We start from the raw sequence: 18,945 nt of genomic DNA, 5'->3' as shown, positions 1-18,945 counted from the left end.
ACATGTCATGTCAACTTAGTTAATTATTTGCAGTACAACATTTGGACTTACGAGGAATGGGATGACCAGATTTATTTGTTCTCCAACTTGTTTCACAAAACAGGTGCGAAGATTGCGAGGGATTTTGATCTTTGGGCGGGCTGCAAGACAAAGTCAAGCAAGTTTATCTTCTCCTCATCAATCATCTGTCTTAATGTTCAGCTACCATCTGATCTACTACCCTTTGCTTGTCACATGAGTGACAGGAGTGTCAGTGGGCACTACATTTGCAGGGTGTGTTTTTTTTGGGGTTGGGGGGCGTTTCACACGTTCTATTTACATTGCTGGAGAAGGCTTCAAGACTGAAGATGCCAATATTGACCTGCCAAGTTAGTTATAGTTGTTTAAAAGTGATGACTTAAAGGCCTACTGAAATGAATTGTTTTTATTTAAACAGGGATAACAGATCCATTTTATGTGTCATACTTGATCATTTCGCGATATTGACATATTTTTGCTGAAAGGATTTAGTAGAGAACATTGACAATAAAGTTCGCAACTTTTGGTCGCTGATAAAAAAAGCCTTGCCTGTCTGTACTGGAAGTAGCGTGACGTCGCAGGTTGAAAGGCTCCTCACATTTCCCCGTTGTTTACACCAGCAGCGAGAGCGATTCGGACCGAGGAAAGCGACAATTACCCCATTAATTTGAGCGAGGATGAAAGATTCGTGGATGAGGTACGTGAGAATGAAGGACTAGAGTGCAGTGCAGGACGTATCTTTTTTCGCTCTGATCGTAACTTGGGTAAAAGGGCTCATTGGATTCCACACTTTCTCCTTTTTTTATTGTGGATCACGGATTTGTATTTTAAACCACTTAGGATACTATATCCTCTTGAAAATGAGAGTCGAGAACGCGAAATGGACATTTACAGTGACTTTTATCTCCACGACAATACATCGGCGAAGCACTTTAGCTACGGAGCTAACGTGATAGCATCGGGCTTAATCGCAGATAGAAACAAAAGAAATAAACCCCTGACTGGAAGGATAGACAGAAAATCAACAATACTATTAAACCATGGACCTGTAACTACACGATTAATGCTTTCCAGCCTGGTGAAGATTAACAATGCTGTTGCTAACGACGCCATTGAAGCTAACTTAGCTACGGGACCTCACAGAGCTATGCTAAAAACATTTAGCTATCCACCTACGCCAGCCAGCCCTCATCTGCTCATCAACACCCATGCTCACCTGCGTTCCAGCGATCGACGGAGCGACGAAGGACTTCACCCGATCATCGATGCGGTCGGCGGCTAGCGTCGGATAGCGCGTCTGCTATCCAAGTCAAAGTCCTCCTGGTTGTGTTGCTGCAGCCAGCCGCTAATACACCGATCACACCTACAGCTTTCTTCTTTGCAGTCTTCATTGTTCATTAAACAAATTGCAAAAGATTCACCAACACAGATGTCCAGAATACTGTGAAATTTTGCGATTAAAACAGAGCTTTTTGTATTGGATACAATGGTGTCCGAATACTTCCGTTTCAACGATTGACGTCACGCGCATACGTCATCATACATAGACGTTTTCAACCGGAAGTTTTGCGGGAAATTTAAAATTGCACTTTATAAGTTAACCCGGCCGTATTGGCATGTGTTGCAATGTTAAGATTTCATCATTGATATATAAACTATCAGACTGCGTGGTCGGTAGTAGTGGGTTTCAGTAGACCTTTAATTATACAGTAGGTAATGATTTATTGTTCAAGTATTACATCATTTATGGCACTTGAGATTTTAGAGGAGATGTGAAACTTTGTCAATAACTGCATCATTTGGTATCTCTGCACAATCTCAGTACAGACTATCAAAACAAAAATAGATACAATAAGAAACTAAATATTTCACTGTCAGTTTCGATTAAAACTGACAGTGGTATAATTAAACAAATTACTAAATATGGTAATTGCAGTTTTCAGAGATGTAAAACTGTACTTTATCATATTGAGAGATGTTAAAATGTTTTCATTCATGTAGCAACATAAGTAGAACAAAAAATCAGACACCCCTCAACATGATGCAGAGCACTTTTCTTACAACCACAACAATAAACATACTATAGAGATGGTCATACTAATTGAAGTAACTGAGATCAAGAAGTTGGTGATGTACAGTATGTCTGATTCATTGTTGATTAATCATGTCTTGAAGCAAGGGAGGATACATGAGGTGTACTACTTAGTTGTAACCAGCAGATTTTGTTTTAATTTATGTACTATTAAAAAATTAAATTGAACAATTTCTTGCACTTATTTGCCCTTATTGATTAAGGAAATGTAGCTAAATGCTGTTCTGGTATAAAACTACTGTACATTATACCTTGTTACTAATGTACTTACCATTTAGGTTAGTCGTTTCGTTACTTTAAACACAATTACCACTAACAACTTCATTGGTGATGATTATGAAATAGTAAAGGCAAAGTAAAATACCTAGGCAGAGAAGAAGAAGACCCCATGTGCGACAGATCTCAAAATAGTTTTGGAAATGAGAGTCAATGAGAGTGGCATTTGATCCCCGCTGTCATTCTAAATGCACCGCGAGGAAGTTGTCGTCACTTTCAACTTATTCAAGGGGTGCCATTGGAAGTTGACACTTGGGCAAACGGCTGCAATGCAAATTAAATTAAAAACGGAATCTCTGATATGGTTAAAATGAGATGGATGACATTGATATGATTGTGGTTTGGTTGTGCATTGCTGAATAATTTGGTTTAGGCGGAGAGCATCTCCTGCATGTTTTTGCAGAAGCAGCACATATGTGAAAAGCTCTCTAAGCTCACAAGATATATAAAACCACTGGTATTCCCCACCATCACCATTGAGGGGTCATTCACTCCTAACTTCCTCTTATCCTCATAACCTAGCAACATCCTGTTCATCCCTTTCCTTCTCGTGTCTCAATTGCATCTCACACAATTCCTGAACCAATTTGGCAGGGTGTTGGAGTAATGCCCCTCCTGGTTTGAATTCAGCTCCTGGAACCACAACCATGAGGCCCACCCCCACTTTTGGCTCTAATACTAATCCCTGCAAATCAACTCACTTCCTAATATTAGTGTGCCGTAGCATCCAGCAGCTACTTAATAGCTCCACAAATCATCTATCATCTGCACTCGTCTCTGGATAAAAGTGTCTCAGTCAGGAGCTTTCAGTGTAGGTACATATAACAATTTTTTTTAACTAACACTTGTATGGAGACGGGTGTGCGGTGAGGACAGCGGCACTGACACATAGCTGAGTTTAACTCCCACAAGCCACCCAGAATCCATCAATTAGGCTCATGTTTCGCAGTGCTGCAGTTGAGCGGCAGGTCTAGTGACATGACCGCATTGCTCAACTAAATGTTCCTGTTTGTTTGCAGATATTTGAACCCCAACCAGGAAATGTGCTCCAACAATAAGCTGTCCTTCAGAGTCGATAACTGGGACGCGTTTACGCACCAGTCAAACTGATCTGAGTGCTTTGGGACTAAGTGCTGATAAGGTATAAGGAAATAAAAGCAATGTCACTGTCAAACGCTGTGTTTAGTGTGCAATGTTTATAATTGTATACAGTGTGTGACAAGTATTCTACAAGCAATATTCAAAAACTAAACAATTCACAGCTGCAAGATGATGACATGGCATAATGATATCGGTTTTAAATATTCAGAAACTAGACATGAAAAAGAAAAATAATTAAAACAAATATGTCAGTGTCTTGAGTCAGGAGGAAATAGTAGTGAAAGATTAAGAGACATGATGTATTTTCCTCGGTTTGGGTCCTCGTGAACCAGATTCGGGAACAATAGTTTGGCATGTTACTGTGGTTCAACAATGGAAAGAACAGTATTAGTTTTTGCATAGGACCTAATTAATTTACAAAGTGCGTATCATCCAAAGAAAAGCTAAATGCAATACCGGTGGGGTCACTTCTGGCTCTAAAAGTTCAAGATGGTGCCAAAACTAGGTTCACTTAGTATTAATAGTCAATGGACGCAAAACGTAACACATGTTATGCAAAAGGTAGTGTGTGAGGAACCTTACACTGATGTTTTGAGGTGCAAAGCATCCTGATCTGAACACATGGCATCATACATTTAGCAACCAGGAGCACATGAGAAGGATTTAAACCAAGGGTCTCAGACATGCGGCCCGTTATTTTGCGGCCCGCACCTTAATATGAAAATGTAATGTTAGTGCGGCCCGCGAGTTTTATATGAATGGCGCTTGACAGCTTTCAGGTCAACCATTCTCTCGAATGTCTGCCGATTTTCACCCAAACAACAATATTAAGGGTGTGCCGTGATGGCACTGCCTTTAGCGCCCTCTACAACCTGTACTAACAGCGTGCCAGCGCAGTCACATGTTGTATTTGGCTTCTGTACACACACGTAAGTGACTGCAAGACATACTTGGTCAACAGCCATACAGGTCACACTGAGAGTGGCTGTATAAACAACTTTAACACTGTTACAAATATGCGCCACACTGTGAACCCACACCAAACAAGAATGACAAACTCATTTCTGGTTAAACATCCGCACCGTAACACAACAGAACAAATACCCAGAATCCCATGCAGCCCTAACTCTTTCGGGCTACATTATACACCCCCGCTACTACCAAACCCCGCCCCCCAACAGGAGGAAATTCACGATTGGGAGTTTCTAATAATATTAACTGTTTCTATGCAAGGCTTTCTAAATATGTAGCTCAACAGCAGTCCACTCTGCATTTTTGGCTGCTACCTACCGACAACTTCGCGGACTGGTACAGCCTGGGTGAGCACGCCAGGTTCACTGCGGCCGCTGAGGTTTACAGCCACCACACGCACCAGTAGCATATCACCTGCAGTCAGGTCTTTGATGCAGTAGCGGTTGGCTGGGGTCAACTCCTCGTTTGCCACTAACCAGTCTGTTGCTGCAGGGACAGCAAAGTTGAGTTGTGTTAAACAACTAATTAACATATTTTCAATTCACTTACTCTCATGCGTATGCTTTGGTTTTATTGCCTGTCGACAAGTGTTTAAAAACAACATAGAGATGATCACAGCAGACCGGATGAAATGTCAGGAAGCATGCTGTCATCTGGACAAGTGATCACTTCTAAAAGTGGTGCCAGGAGCTAGCCCGCAAATGACTGCCTGCTGTACACAGCCCTTGTGCAGCTATGAGTCATCTGACCTTATGACACCCAAAGGACAGGTGCAGCACAGAGTGTGTCGGAAGGCTTACTTCCATCCTTGCAATACTCAATGGTGTATCCATCCAAGTCAGAGTGTCCAATGGCCTCCGGCGTCTTCCACTTGATGGTGAGGCTCGAGTCATTAACATCTTCTACAGACACTTCCAGTGGAGCACTAGTGGGAACTACAGGCAGGCATTTAAATGACTTAACAATGATCCACACGTATCATTACATTTAGTCATGAAGATTTTTTTCCCGTAGAAAACTTTGAGGGATTACATGAAAGGGCAATAGAAAGATTTTAGCGGTATATAACAGTATATAATTCCCTTGCCTCAAACCTCTTTAATATCATAATAAATGTCCTCTGCCTCTACAAGTCAATCTGCGACCAACAAAACATATTGTTGGCATCATAAAATACAATACATTCATTAAAAACTAGTTACAAGCTCATCATCCTGTGGGATAGTATGACATTTAAAACTGGTGACAATTTTTCAGAGCGGGACAAAGCTCAAAGCAGTCAACAAATCCATGCCATGTTACCTGCAGGAGGTGGAGGTGTTGGGACTCTGGGTGGCTCCTCAACTGGAGCACTTTCTGCTGGAGCAGCTGGTGAGGGAAAAATCAGATAGTTAGCATTGCCACAGACAAAAGTGGCAGCACTGAGGACCTTGTGACGCATTGTCAATAAAGCAACTGTCATGAATTTTGTGATCTGGGATTATATTCAACAAACTATATATTGTTGTCTATATATATATATATATATATATATATATATATATATATATATATATATATATATATATATATATATATATATATACACATACATACATATATATATATATATACATATATATATATATATATATACACATATATATATACATACATATACATATACATATACATATATATATATACATATATATATATATATATATATATATATATATATATATACACACAGTGTATATGAAATTCACGTTATGTTAGTAATAATTTCAGTAATAACTTTTGTTGTCCACAGAGGACATTTTTGGACGCTTTGGTTCTCAGATGGATATAACACATAATTTAGTTATATTTACAATAATGGGGAAAAAAAACATTTACAATTTAGTTTTTGCTATTTTTAAATGCTATTTTAATCCAAACCAGGGGTGTCCAAACGTTCTCCACTGAGGGCCTCACACTGAAAAATAAACCAATACAATATATGGATGTCACGGTATGAACATTACTTATCACGGTTATTGTGACCAAAATTAAACAGTGTTTCCTAAAATGCATTAATAAATTACATTTTTTCGGTAATTAAAAAGTTAGACGGTATTACTAACCATCAGGAATTTTATCCCGGTTTATCATTATACCATTTACCGTTACATCCCTAATACAATATATGGATAAAAAAAAAAGCCTGCTTGTCAGCTTTGTGTTATTAATGTCAACATTGTAATGTTTTCTTGTTACATTACACCTGTTTGGTCTTCAATTTCACTTTTTAGCTCCAGCATACCCCCCCCCCACCCCAAGAGTGACAAGCGGGAGAAAATGCGTGGATGTTGTTTTTTTTTATGATAGTATTTTTTGAACGTGCGGTGGGTCATTAAAAAATTAGCTATGAGTTGCAACTGGTCCACGGGCCGCACTTTGGACAAACCTTGGTTGAAACAAAAACAATGATATTAAAAAGATAAAATCAAGGACATTTTTTTGACTAACAGGTTTTTTTTTCTTTGCAGTCTTATTTGATGATACTATATCTAACTGACCTTGGACTCAAAAGGTTAACGGAGTAGGTTACCATGGTAACTGAGTCTGAATTTGACTTACCTCTCTTTCTAAAATGGAAAACCCTGAATTTAGCTTGTCTAAGGATTGACATACTAAAAGCTTTCACGTAACTTTCTTTCTGTAATACCCCCCTGGTGTAGAGATGCAGCCCTTTGTTTACCGTCAGCAGCAGCAGCATCTGTGGCGGTGGGCGCAGCCTCGCATTCAGCAGGTGGTTCAGCAGCTAGCATTCAAAATCCATCAGGTAAGCACATTAATGAGCAGCAGGTTAGGACACTGACATTCTGACATTTTGCAATGGAGAAGACAATTCACTGTTGTAACCATATACATAACACTTTATCCTGTCAAATTATCTATTACGATAAAAAAATATTCACAAAAGTGAGTGCACCATAAGCAATTTTGTGTTTCTATCAAGGGACAGTACTAGTAGAAATGAAAATGTTTAATGTACAGCAATTATTGTCAACTGATATGCGGTCATGCTCCACAGTAAATGTTTTTTCCCCTCATTAAACTGCAGCTCCCTTGTCCCACCAACACTTAAGACTGCTGGCTAGACACAACAATCTTGGTTCTCAACTTGTGTTGCCAGCAATTTAGACAATAATGACTTTGTGTCATTTCAAGTGCACTGTAAATATTTAATCAAGATTCAAAAATTATACGCCAAAATTATCACCCGATATTTCAAAAATGAAAAACAATAGCAAACCTAGCTTGAACACGTGTTGTACATAACTTTGAGTATTTATTTCATGCTTTACAAGTTTTTACCAAATTTACCAAATTCTGTTCTAAAAGCAATCTGCCCCGTGACAATGGCATTGGTTTTCGCAAACTAAAGCGCACAAAACGCCTTCTGTTGAGGAGTCACTATTTTGAGGGTAAATAAACACATGGTCTTACTACAATTGAACGCCGCCGAAAGAATTACATGTACACAAAGGTGAAATTGTAACACAATAAAACTTGGATAACTCCTGTATCAAATGACCATTGATTCAGTCTATTACAATGCTTGAGAACTGAATAAATGCGTGATAATTTTAGCGTATTGTTTTTGAATCCCTCTATATATTGCTATACAAGCTATGCAATGACTACTCCAAAGCATACTTGTCAACTCTCCAGTTTTCTCATAGAAACTGACATATTTTACCCTTTTTTGCCAGCGTCTTCCCATTCCTGTTTTTTTCCCTATACAGTGGTACCTCAACTTAAGAGTGTTTCAATAAAAGAGTGGTCACTGGCTTGGTTAATTGTTATGCTTTAAATTACAACCAAACATTTAGTTACAAGAATACGTGTCATTAGTTGGCATAGCAAATGTCACAGTGAACCCAGTAAAATCCACCCAAAACCTCTGGTCGTACTCGCTAGCATTAGCTTATAGCTCAAGGTGGACATAACTTTGTTTTCCAAGCAGGAAGAAAGTGAGTTTAAAGGACAGTGCTGCGAAGAAAAAGCAGATGATATTCATTAAACAGGGTTCATACACCTTTCCCATGGCCAAATTCAAGCACTTTTTAAGTACTTTCAAGATCAATTTTCCAGTTTCTCCACTACCCTTCAAAAGGAGAAAACTAGTTTGAATCAATCCATAGCCTTGTTGTTTGAGGTCACCAAATGCTGTCTGTAGGAAAAATACGGAAAACCTGCTAAAACCTAAGCCTAACATTGGACCAGCAGTTATCATTAACTGAATGGGGCATAGAAAATGAAGCAGTGTTTCTGTAGACTATTCAATGTCATTGTCATTTGTGTTGTTTTTCAAATTTCTTGTTCTTTTTCTTACTTACAGCACTAAATGACATCGAACAGCATGGATTGATTCACACCGTATTTGTGCTTGTAAACTGCATAACGTGATATAAATACACGCACACTCAAAATTTAAATTTCACTCATTTATTAACAAAACTGTTCCACATTAATATAAGGATAATAAATTAAAGGAAAATATTTTGTTTGTTTCACAACACCTCAGTCACCTTTCATTAAGCATATCTAGCCTTATAACTGTGGCTATGATAACAAATTAACAAAAAGACAAAAGTTAACGTTTTGCTTTCACTGAGGTAGCCAGACAAGTTAAGTAGACAACGACAATAATAGCGCAATAAATGCATACAACCATGTTGTGTAAAAACTAAAAAATCATTCAAAATAACTCAGCTCTAAGGTGTGAAAAAGGTTACAAATTATACATTACATTACCTTCACAGTACAAACAAGTCCAATAATGGACTAATAATTTCCATCCAATGCCCGAATACAGCTGAGATAGACTCCAGCACCCCCTGCGACTCCGAAAGGGACAGGCGGTAGAAAATGGATGGATGTTCATCAAAACGACAACTTCCCGGCATGATGGACCGATGCACCACTGTCCTTTTGGGGGCGACACAGAGCAATATATACGGCTCGTGCAAAGCCAACAGATCAAGCGTGTAGCTTTAATTTTTAAGGAAACTTATTTTATTTTTTTCCATTTTATAATTTGCCTATTGAGTCAGACTGCCGAGAAATATGATGAACATTTCCAAGCACTTCACCCAAAATTCAAGCATTTTTCAAACCTTGAAAACACAACATTAAAAATCCAAACATTTTCAAGGTTTTTAAGCACCCGTACGAACCCTGATTAAATAAAATAAATAAATAAACTAAAACAAGTAATTAATGCGTTACTTAAAAAAAAAAAAAAAAACTTTAAAAATATGTCATATGCAGTTGAGAGAAGTTTATGAGAGCAGCATGTACGTGTGTGTGTGTGTGTGTGTGTGTGTGTGTGTGTGTGTGTGTGTGTGTGTGTGTGTGTGTGTGTGTGTGTGTGTGTGTGTGTGTGTGTGTGTGTGTGCCTTTAAAAGGCAGTGTCTATTGCCAAGCGACGTGTGACGTCAGCAAGGTTTCAGCTCAGCTGTACTTTATTTGTTAGCTTTAGCAGTTAGCAAGGACAGTTTGTCGGCTCTGAAAGCTGTTCTGTTGAATCATTACACCGTCAGCTGTGCGCGGAGGCGAATGTGGCAGGTGGTCGGTGTCGGCACTGCAGAGTAGCGACTCTGGACACGGCTACGGTGCCTGCCGGGTCTCCCGGTATGGCGATATTGTCTCAAATATATATCTCTTTCTAGAATATACCGGTAATAACTGTAATACCGGTATAATGCCCAGCCCGAGTACAGGGTATACGTCCCTCATCTGCACTATGCACCATACTGAAGCAGAATGAGTACAATAATAATATCTAAAAGACGGATATTCATCCATGAAAATAAGGAAAAGCTGCTGATGGTGTGTTTGACGGAGAAACAGTCGGAAGGAAATGCTCCTCTTGAACACTCTTGAACAGTAACGTGCTGTAAGGCATGGGTGTCAAACTCTGGCCCGCGGGCCAAATCAGGCCCGCAGAGTAATTTCATTTGGCCCTTGAGGCAATATCAAATTAACATTGGATCTGGCCCGCCGGTATTAAAACAGCGGCAATGCCTTTAACGTCCTCTCGTTCGCTCATCCCCCAAAAACAGCGTGTCGGCCCAGTCACTCAATTTATGCGGCTTTTAAACACACACTTACGGCTGCAAGACATTTTTATACGTAGTCAACAGCCATACAGATCATACTGACGGTGGAAATATAAACATTTTTTTGATACTGTTACAAATATTCGCCACACTGTGAACCCACACCAAACAAGAATGACAAACACATTTCGGGAGAACATTTGTACCTTAACACAACATAAACACAACAGAACAAATACCCGGAACCCTATGCAGTACTAACTCTTCCCGGACGCTACAATATACACCCCCGATACCACCAAACCCCCCACCCCCAACCCCGCCCACCTCCAGTGTGATGACACGCTGAAGTCAAAGTATGATGCTGTTGGCGCCGCACACTTTCCACAATTCATCCCTAACACAATGCCTCAGTTCCGCACCCAAGCTGCTCAATTGCTCTCCATGTTCGGCAGCACATATCTATGTGAGCAACTTTTCTCCTCAATGAAGATGACGAAAACGTCTCACAGGATACGTCTGACTGATGAACACTTTCTGTCAATAATGAAGGTGGCCTCAGCTCAAAGCCTGAGCCCCGACATTAATAAACTCGCATCGAAGAAAAGATGCCAGGTATCTGGCTTGGGCACATCAGATTAGTGTTGCAAACTGAGCAGTAAAAAGGTCTGAATGGTTGATTTATTCATTATTTTGTCTTCAAATTTATTAGCCTGTGGAAAAAGTTCATGTTGATATTTACTTCAGAAGGCTGCAAATCGAAAAGAGGCATTACAGGTTTTATTTAAATTGTATTTAATATGCCATTGATGTTTTTTCGTTTGTTTTTTGAAAGTTGATTTTGCACTATTAAGTTATATAAGCGTTGCTTGTTCCATATTCAATGTTAAAGCAAATCAGTGTGAAGGTATAGGATAGGCAAATATAAGCTTTGGCTTCAGCCTATTCCTTTTTCGGTCATTCTTTTTCTTTTCTTTTGTTTTTGTGTGTAAATGTGTACTGTTAAAATGGTCACACAAAATGGTTAATGGTTGATGGTTGATTATATGACCGAAATAAACTTATTTAATTCATTCATTCATTGCTTGTTCCATATTCAGTGTTAAAGCAAATCAGTGTAGCAAACTGAGCAATAATTAACATTTTATTCATGCACTTTCTCTTGCTACTTCAAGGCTTGAATGTTTGATTCATTCATTATTATTTTATTTTCAAATGTATTATTAGCCTGTGGAAAAAGTTTATTTTGATATTTACCTCAGAAGGCTGCACATAGAAAAGAGGCATTCAATTTGTATTAGAATTGTATTTGATATGCCATTGATATTTTTTTATTATTATAATTATTATTTGAAACTGGATTTTGCATGTCACTATAAAGTTATATAAGCCTTGCTTGTTCAATATTCAATGCAAAACTTGTTTGGGTCCCTATTAAAAGGTTAATTTTTTCAACCTTTGTTCAGTTTTAAATTTTGGCCCACTCTGTATTTGAGTTTGACACCCCTGCTGTAAGGGGAGGCAAGTGAGGCAGTGCCTCACCTTGCCACCAGGGAGGTAAAAGGCTTAACCATGAGATGTTCAAAAACGAAGTAATAAAATCTAATCATTTTTAATATTACTCTTTTGGTCTATGCTTTCTATGTGATTTGTGTGTGGTTCCTGTATACTTTCATAATTTTAATGGTCAAAATCGCAGAAATTCCGTGTTTCCTGATCAAAATAAGGCAGACAAGAAGTGAGGCAGACACAGGTGGTGCCTCCACAGCTACACACAAAGTGTATTGAGCGTGTGCGGACACGTCTCTCCAGCTGAAGCCAGCCTTTTTAAAAAAAAAAATTTTTAAACTGTATTTATAACAAACATGGCATTTTTATTAGAGTAAGCCAGCGTTTCTGAGTGTTTTTTGTCAGATGCAAAAATATTGTTTTATTGCTTAGAATTAAAGGCCTACTGAAACTCAATAAAGTACTATCTATCTATCTACTACCGACCACGCAGTCTGATAGTTTATATATCAATGATGAAATCTTAACATTGCAACACATGCCAATACGGCCGGGTTAACTTATAAAGTGCAATTTTAAATTTCCCGCTAAACTTCCGGTTGAAAACGTCTATTTATGATGATGTATGCGCGTGACGTCACGACGGCAACGAAAGTATTCGTACCCAATGTGTCACCATACAAACTGCTCTGTTTTCATCGAACAATTCCACAGTATTCTGGACATCTGTGTTGGTGAATCTTTTGCAATTTGTTTAATGAACAATGGAGATTGCAAAGAAGAAAGTTGTAGGTGGGATCGGTGTATTAGCGGCTGGCTGTAGCAACACAACAAAGAGGACTTACTTGGATAGCAAACATCTGTGATCGGGTGAAGTCCTTCGTCGCGCCGTCGATCGCTGGACCGCAGGTGAGCACGGGTGTTGATGAGCAGATGAGGGCTGGCTGGTGTAGGTGGAGCGCTAATGTTTTTATCATAGCTCTGTGAGGTCCGGTTGCTAAGTTGCTAAGTTAGCTTCAGCGTCGTTAGCAACAGCATTGTTAAGCTTTGCCAGGCTGAGAATTATTAATCGTGTAGTTACAGGTCCATGGTTTAATAGTATTGTTGATTTTCTGTCTATCCTTCCAGTCAGGGATTTATTTATTTTGTTTCTATCTGCATTTGAGCCAGATGCTATCACGTTAGCTCAGTAGCTAAAGAGCTTCGCTGATGTATTGTCGTGGAGATAAAAATCACTGTGAATGTCCATTTCGCGTTCTCGACTCTCATTTTCAAGAGGATATAGTATCCGAGGTGGTTTAAAATACAAATCCGTGATCCACAATAGAAAAAGGAGTGTGGGGAATCCAATGAGACCTTGTACCTAAGTTACGGTCAGAGCGAAAAAAGATACACCCTGCACTGCCTCTGTAGTTCTTCACTCTAACGTTCCTCATCCACGAATCTTTCATCCTCGCTCAAATTAATGGGGTAATCGTCGCTTTCTCGGTCCGAATCTCTCTCGCTACATTGTAAACAACGGGGAATTGTGAGGAATTCTTCTTTCTGTGACGTCACGCTACTTCCGGTATAGCTTTTTTTTATCGTCGTTGTTCTATACTAAATCCTTTCAGCAAAAATATGGCAATATCGCAAAATGATCAAGTATGACACATAGAATGGATCTGCTATCCCCTTTTAAATAAAAAAAAATCATTTCAGTAGGCCTTTAAATTGAATTAAATGAATGTGTCTGCCAATATGGAGGATTATATACTGTATCCAAGATGAAATACTTTTTCTAAACTGGACTTTAAGACAAAATGAATGTGATCATACAAAGTAGGTTTTTATGGACGATAGCTTTTGCTGCTTCAGATACAAATAAAGAAAGGTAAGATACACTCACAATACTTGATTTATTTTGTTAAAAGCAAATGGGACCAAAAAGTATTTAATAACAACTTTATCAAATACTTTTTGGACCCATTTATCATTTCATAATATAATTATGATAACGTTTTTATGAAAGCGAATAACTCCCTTCTTTTTCCTGTTACTCTAATGTGCAACCTAAATCAACAATGATTAGAGCTGCACATTTGAATTTAAGTAAAATAAAGAAGAAGAAAAAACTCCAAAAGTATCTATGCCTCACCTGGTGTATAGTTCACTGCACGTCACTGCTCTTGAAGTCTGCTCTCCAAGGTAAATGCTGTTATTATTACTACATTACTTCATAGAACTTCTGCACTTGTTAGAAGTACAGTACATTATTGTATCAATACAGTATTTATTATCCAAAAGTTCATTATTCTTTTTAAAACGTATGATAGATGTTAAAATTGTGTTTGTTTGTTTTTTGGTGGGGGGCTAGCAATCAATTTGATTTAAATTCATTTCAATGTTTATTTAAGATAGTGTTTTACATTAAGAGGTCTGTCACAGACGTGTAAATTGGGCTACTACTGTATTTTGAAAATCCATTATTTTCCCAGGAAGTTTCCCATATTTTCAAATGCAAATGTATGCGAAAGTATATCCGAGTTTCATTTGTAGTGTAATAATGCTCATTGCCATTTCTGTATTATTATTTATTTCACTGCTTCTTTGCTCTCACTTTTGCCATCATATTTGTACATATCGTATTTGCTGATGTTGCTCTATTGTTGTTGTTGTTGTTATTGTTGTGTTGGCTGTTGTTGTTTTTGTCTCTCTGTTTTATCCCCCTCTTGTACCCACAATTTCCACTTCTGTCTTCATTTTTTTCTCTTTCTATCCCCTCCCCGGCTGCACCAAATGATAATATAAATACATGTAATAAAGTCAAATACAAATAAGGCAACAAGAGAAGTATCCAACACTTCTCTTTTGTAAAGTAAATCTGTACAGCCGATATGGGCGTCTACATCAACTATATGATTTGCCTAAAAAGCTGGACAGGACAAAAAAAAACAAAAAAAAAAAGTTTCATATATATGCGCTTTGAGAAGATTGGGAAAGAATGTTGAAATAGTTGAACATGACACTCGCTATAAAGTCAAACTCATATATGTTCATGCTTGTCGGTTACAGTGTCCAATAATTGTCGGAGTTACACTGTTTAAAATGGCAACATCGTGCTAACTATTAGCAGCTATAGGGTGACAAATTCCTACCAGAATAAATTCAAGTGTTGTCAAAACGATGTTTATTCCTATTATTCAATGACTATTATTACACTTTACCTCGAGCACTTCCTTCCGGGCTGTCCTCAACAGAGGTGGCGGGCGGTGCTGCTCCGCGCTCGGCAGCGGCTGTGGTCTCAGCAGGTGCTTCTGCGGACGGAGCTTCCACCGCAGCGGCCTCGGGCTCAGCTGCCTTTTCTGCTGCCATCTTGGCGGGGGACTTCTTAATGGGTGCGGGCTTGCCTGGCATGTTGTTGAGGGGCAGCCAGTCCTCCGGATGAAAGGAGACCGGAGGCTCGCTGGTGATTTATAAGGGGACATGATGGAGTTTGGTGGGCTGGGGAACAACTCCACCCACTTCCCCACTTGGATGCATTGATACGACGGGCGGGAGGATCGATGTAAATATCAATAGTATCGATACCAAATGTTCTATCAAGATTAAGTTGATACCAGCGTGGCGGTATTGACATTTTTTTCAGTTCTCGTGTTTATTTTCACAAATCAAATGTGTTGATGTTTTTATATTGTTTGAAAGAGTTTGGGGGTCCACTGTATCTAATAGTACTTTTTGCAATACAGTGTTGACTTCATTTTGTTTGAACAATTGCATGAAATAATTGACATAAGGCTATTTGAATTTTTTTTTTACATTGTCCTGTTTTATTCTGATTATAAACATGGTCATCAAATTAAAGACAAATCAAAAAAATTGAAATGTTCAAGTAAATTGTATTTGTATTGGCAATATTGGTCCCTGTGTGTATCTGATATCAGATTCATCCCAAACTAGACCCCTTCCCTGTAGTTTTGTTTATTATATTAATGGGGACGGCGTGGCACGGTTGGGAGAGCGGCCGTGCCAGCAACCTGGGGGTTCCTGGTTCGATCCCCAGCTTCTACCAACCTAATCATGTCCGTTGTGTCCTTGAGCAAGACACTTCACCCTTGCTCCTGATGGGTCGTGGTTAGGGCCTTGCATGGCAGCTCCCCCCATCAGTGTGTGAACGTATGTGTGAATGGGTGAATGTGGAAATAGTGTCAAAGCGCTTTGAGTACCTTGAAGGTACAAAAGCGCTATACAAGTATAACCCATTCACCATATAGCAAGTCTGTTTGTTTAAAATGGATTACCATTAGTTGCTACACAATAGCCACTAATCTTCCTGTGGACAATAACAACATCTAAATACAATCTCAACAATATATACATACAAAAGACACTCAATAAGAAAAGATATGCATATAAAATGCTATACATAAACAGTAACCTCCCCTAGAGGGGGGGGGTTACCCACATATGCGGTCCTCTCCAAGGTTTCTCATAGTCATTCACCGACGTCCCACTGGGGTGAGTTTTTCCTTGCCCGTATGTGGGCTCTGTACCAAGGATGTCGTTGTGGCTTGTACAGCCCTTTGAGACACTTGTGATTTAGGGCTATATAAATAAACATTGATTGATTGATACTACAATACATCAATTAAAATATTAAAATAAAGAATAAAGGGAAATACACAGCAGTCTTTAGTGCAGTAGCTTTTTAAGTGTGTTTTAAAACACCTTACATTATTTGACTCCATTACTAAACAAGGCAGCCACTGGGAAGCAGCTCTGAACAACACAGGTTTTGCAGAGCATGTTTTTGCTCCTGGCACTACAATGTATCCATCAGTCTGTTGTCTAATGGGTCGTCTGTGCCAGTTACAATTTACAAACATGATATTTTAGAGTTTAAGCTTTTTGGCCTCGTTGTAGTATGAAAAGTATTAAAAAAAAACACCAGCCGTTTTTTTAGTAAGCGCTTATCAAATAACCATGAGAGATTGTGATGCATACTGTTAATGCTAGTCCAAAATGGACAATTATGTTTACTTTTAAACTGTTCCTTTAAAACCTGAATGCAGGTAATTCTTTTTTTTTTAGCCTAAGCTTTTATGTTGGCATATCCATGGTTAATGCAAAATAAATCAGCCTATCACTGCAATCCCTTAACAATGTAAATGTTGTGTGGGTTGTATCCGGGTTCCTGCCACATCCCCCAAAACCTGCAAGATAGGCTAAATGCCTATGTGGCCTGTAATTGACTGATGAATAGTCGAAGGTGTTTTCTCCCAAAGACAGCTGGTTTAGGCTCCTGCTAATGTACCACCACCACCACCAACAGCATTCTCGTTGGATGTCTACTATAAGTGCTTTTAGTAGTGATAGGTAAATGACGCCAAAGTGAATGTATGGCACACTGACTAGCCGTATTGACACTGCACTGATCCTGTGTTGGTGTTTCATAAGTCTACCACCACCTACTGGATTAAACAAGTCACTACATTTTACCTGCAAATAAAATTAAACGTTAGCAAATATAGTATAATATGTGTGTGGTGAGTGTGTGTGTGTGTGTGTGTATGTGTGTGTATATATATATATATATATATATATATATATATATATATATATATATATATGCGCCCCCCGCAACCCCGAAGGGAATAAGCGGTAGAAAATGGATGGATGGATGGATATATATATATAGTACAGGGCAAAAGTTTGGACACACCTTCTAATTCAATGCATTTTCTTTATTTTCATGACTATGGCACTCTTTACATTGAAGATTTTCACTGAAGGCATCAAAACTATGAATGAACACCATCCATCCATGGATGGATCCATGGACACTTTTGGCCTTCTCTCGATGAGCTTCAAGAGGTAGTCACCTGAAAGGGTTTTCACTTCACAGGTGTTATAGTTTTGATGCCTTCAGTGACAATCTACAATGTAAAGAGTCATGAAAATAAAGAAAACCCATTGAAATGAGAAGGTGTGTCCAAATTTTTGGCCTGTACTGTATATATACAGTATATATAGTATATATATATTCAGTATCATTGATCCCTCACATCACCAGGTTTTAAGCACTGCATGAATTCCTTGCTTTATCTTTCAACAACTTCTTGCTTTGAATATACAAAATCAACAAGTTTTTGGGGTGTGTTAAAATATTTCAAGTAAATTGTGTGAATGTGAGTGTGAATGTTGTCTATCTGTGTTGGCCCTGCGATGAGGTGGCGACTTGTCCAGGGTGTACCCCGCCTACCGCCCAAATGGAGCTGAGATAGGCTCCAGCACCCCCGCGACCCGACAGGGACAAGCGGTAGAAAATGGATGGATGAATGGATGTGGAATTATAAGAAAAATGCTAAATTGCAAAAACACTGCTTTATACTGTACATCACTGTATGTCGTAGATATACTCCATCCATCCTATTTCTACCGCTTGTCCCTTTTGGGGTCCCGGGGGGTGCTGGAGCCTATCTCAGCTGCATATACTGTACCATGTAAATATTTCTCCTAGTGGCTGTTGGCTGTATGACATTTGCATGATACCCCTGTCAGTCCACAATTGCCATTTGATATTAACACAAATAATCCAATATTGTGTGTACTCAAATGAGTAGTGTAATGACAGTATTTTGAGTTCAGCACATTGTGGAAATGGATAAGAAAACCCTTAAGTTATGGTTTTAATAATTTTTTTTTTTTAATTATTAGTTTAAATGTATATTTATTGCTCTCTTTCCCAGGCTTGAGGTCTCTGTGTGTGGAGTTTGCATGTTCGCCCCGTGACTTATTTATCTAATCCTGTATATAAATGGATTTGTTTTAAATGTTAACATGTATTTGGGGTCCTCAAATGGTCAAAAGTGACATCAGCAGACAACCAAGACACAAGAGCCAATG

The 18,945-nt window shown here is 38.7% G+C and overlaps 1 protein-coding gene across 6 annotated transcripts in view; it reads right to left on the bottom strand.

The window, feature by feature from the left end:
- mybpha (myosin binding protein Ha) overlaps nucleotides 1-15,576 on the bottom strand; it is a 34,963-nt gene extending 19,387 nt beyond the window's left edge. For 2 of the 6 annotated variants that reach the window (XR_009826798.1, XM_062053862.1), the window contains exons 1-6: nucleotides 15,267-15,576; nucleotides 7,182-7,244; nucleotides 5,762-5,827; nucleotides 5,260-5,394; nucleotides 4,778-4,945; nucleotides 52-140 (exon numbers count right to left, since the gene is read on the bottom strand). Coding sequence is in view for 4 of the 6 variants with exons in the window: in XM_062053862.1 (XP_061909846.1) it covers nucleotides 52-140; nucleotides 4,778-4,945; nucleotides 5,260-5,394; nucleotides 5,762-5,827; nucleotides 7,182-7,244; nucleotides 15,267-15,456 (711 nt within the window). In the remaining 2 variants the exon portion in view is untranslated. The remainder of the gene's footprint in view (nucleotides 1-51; nucleotides 141-4,777; nucleotides 4,946-5,259; nucleotides 5,395-5,761; nucleotides 5,828-7,181; nucleotides 7,245-15,266) is intronic. The other 4 variants (XR_009826797.1, XM_062053860.1, XM_062053859.1 and 1 more) reach the window with 3 other exon arrangements.
- Nucleotides 15,577-18,945: the final 3,369 nt, after the last annotated feature.

The sequence above is a fragment of the Entelurus aequoreus genome, linkage group LG07 (genome assembly GCF_033978785.1).
Source record: "Entelurus aequoreus isolate RoL-2023_Sb linkage group LG07, RoL_Eaeq_v1.1, whole genome shotgun sequence".
NCBI classification, from domain to species: Eukaryota; Metazoa; Chordata; class Actinopteri; order Syngnathiformes; family Syngnathidae; genus Entelurus; species Entelurus aequoreus.
This window is presented reverse-complemented; position numbering and strand designations above follow the sequence as displayed.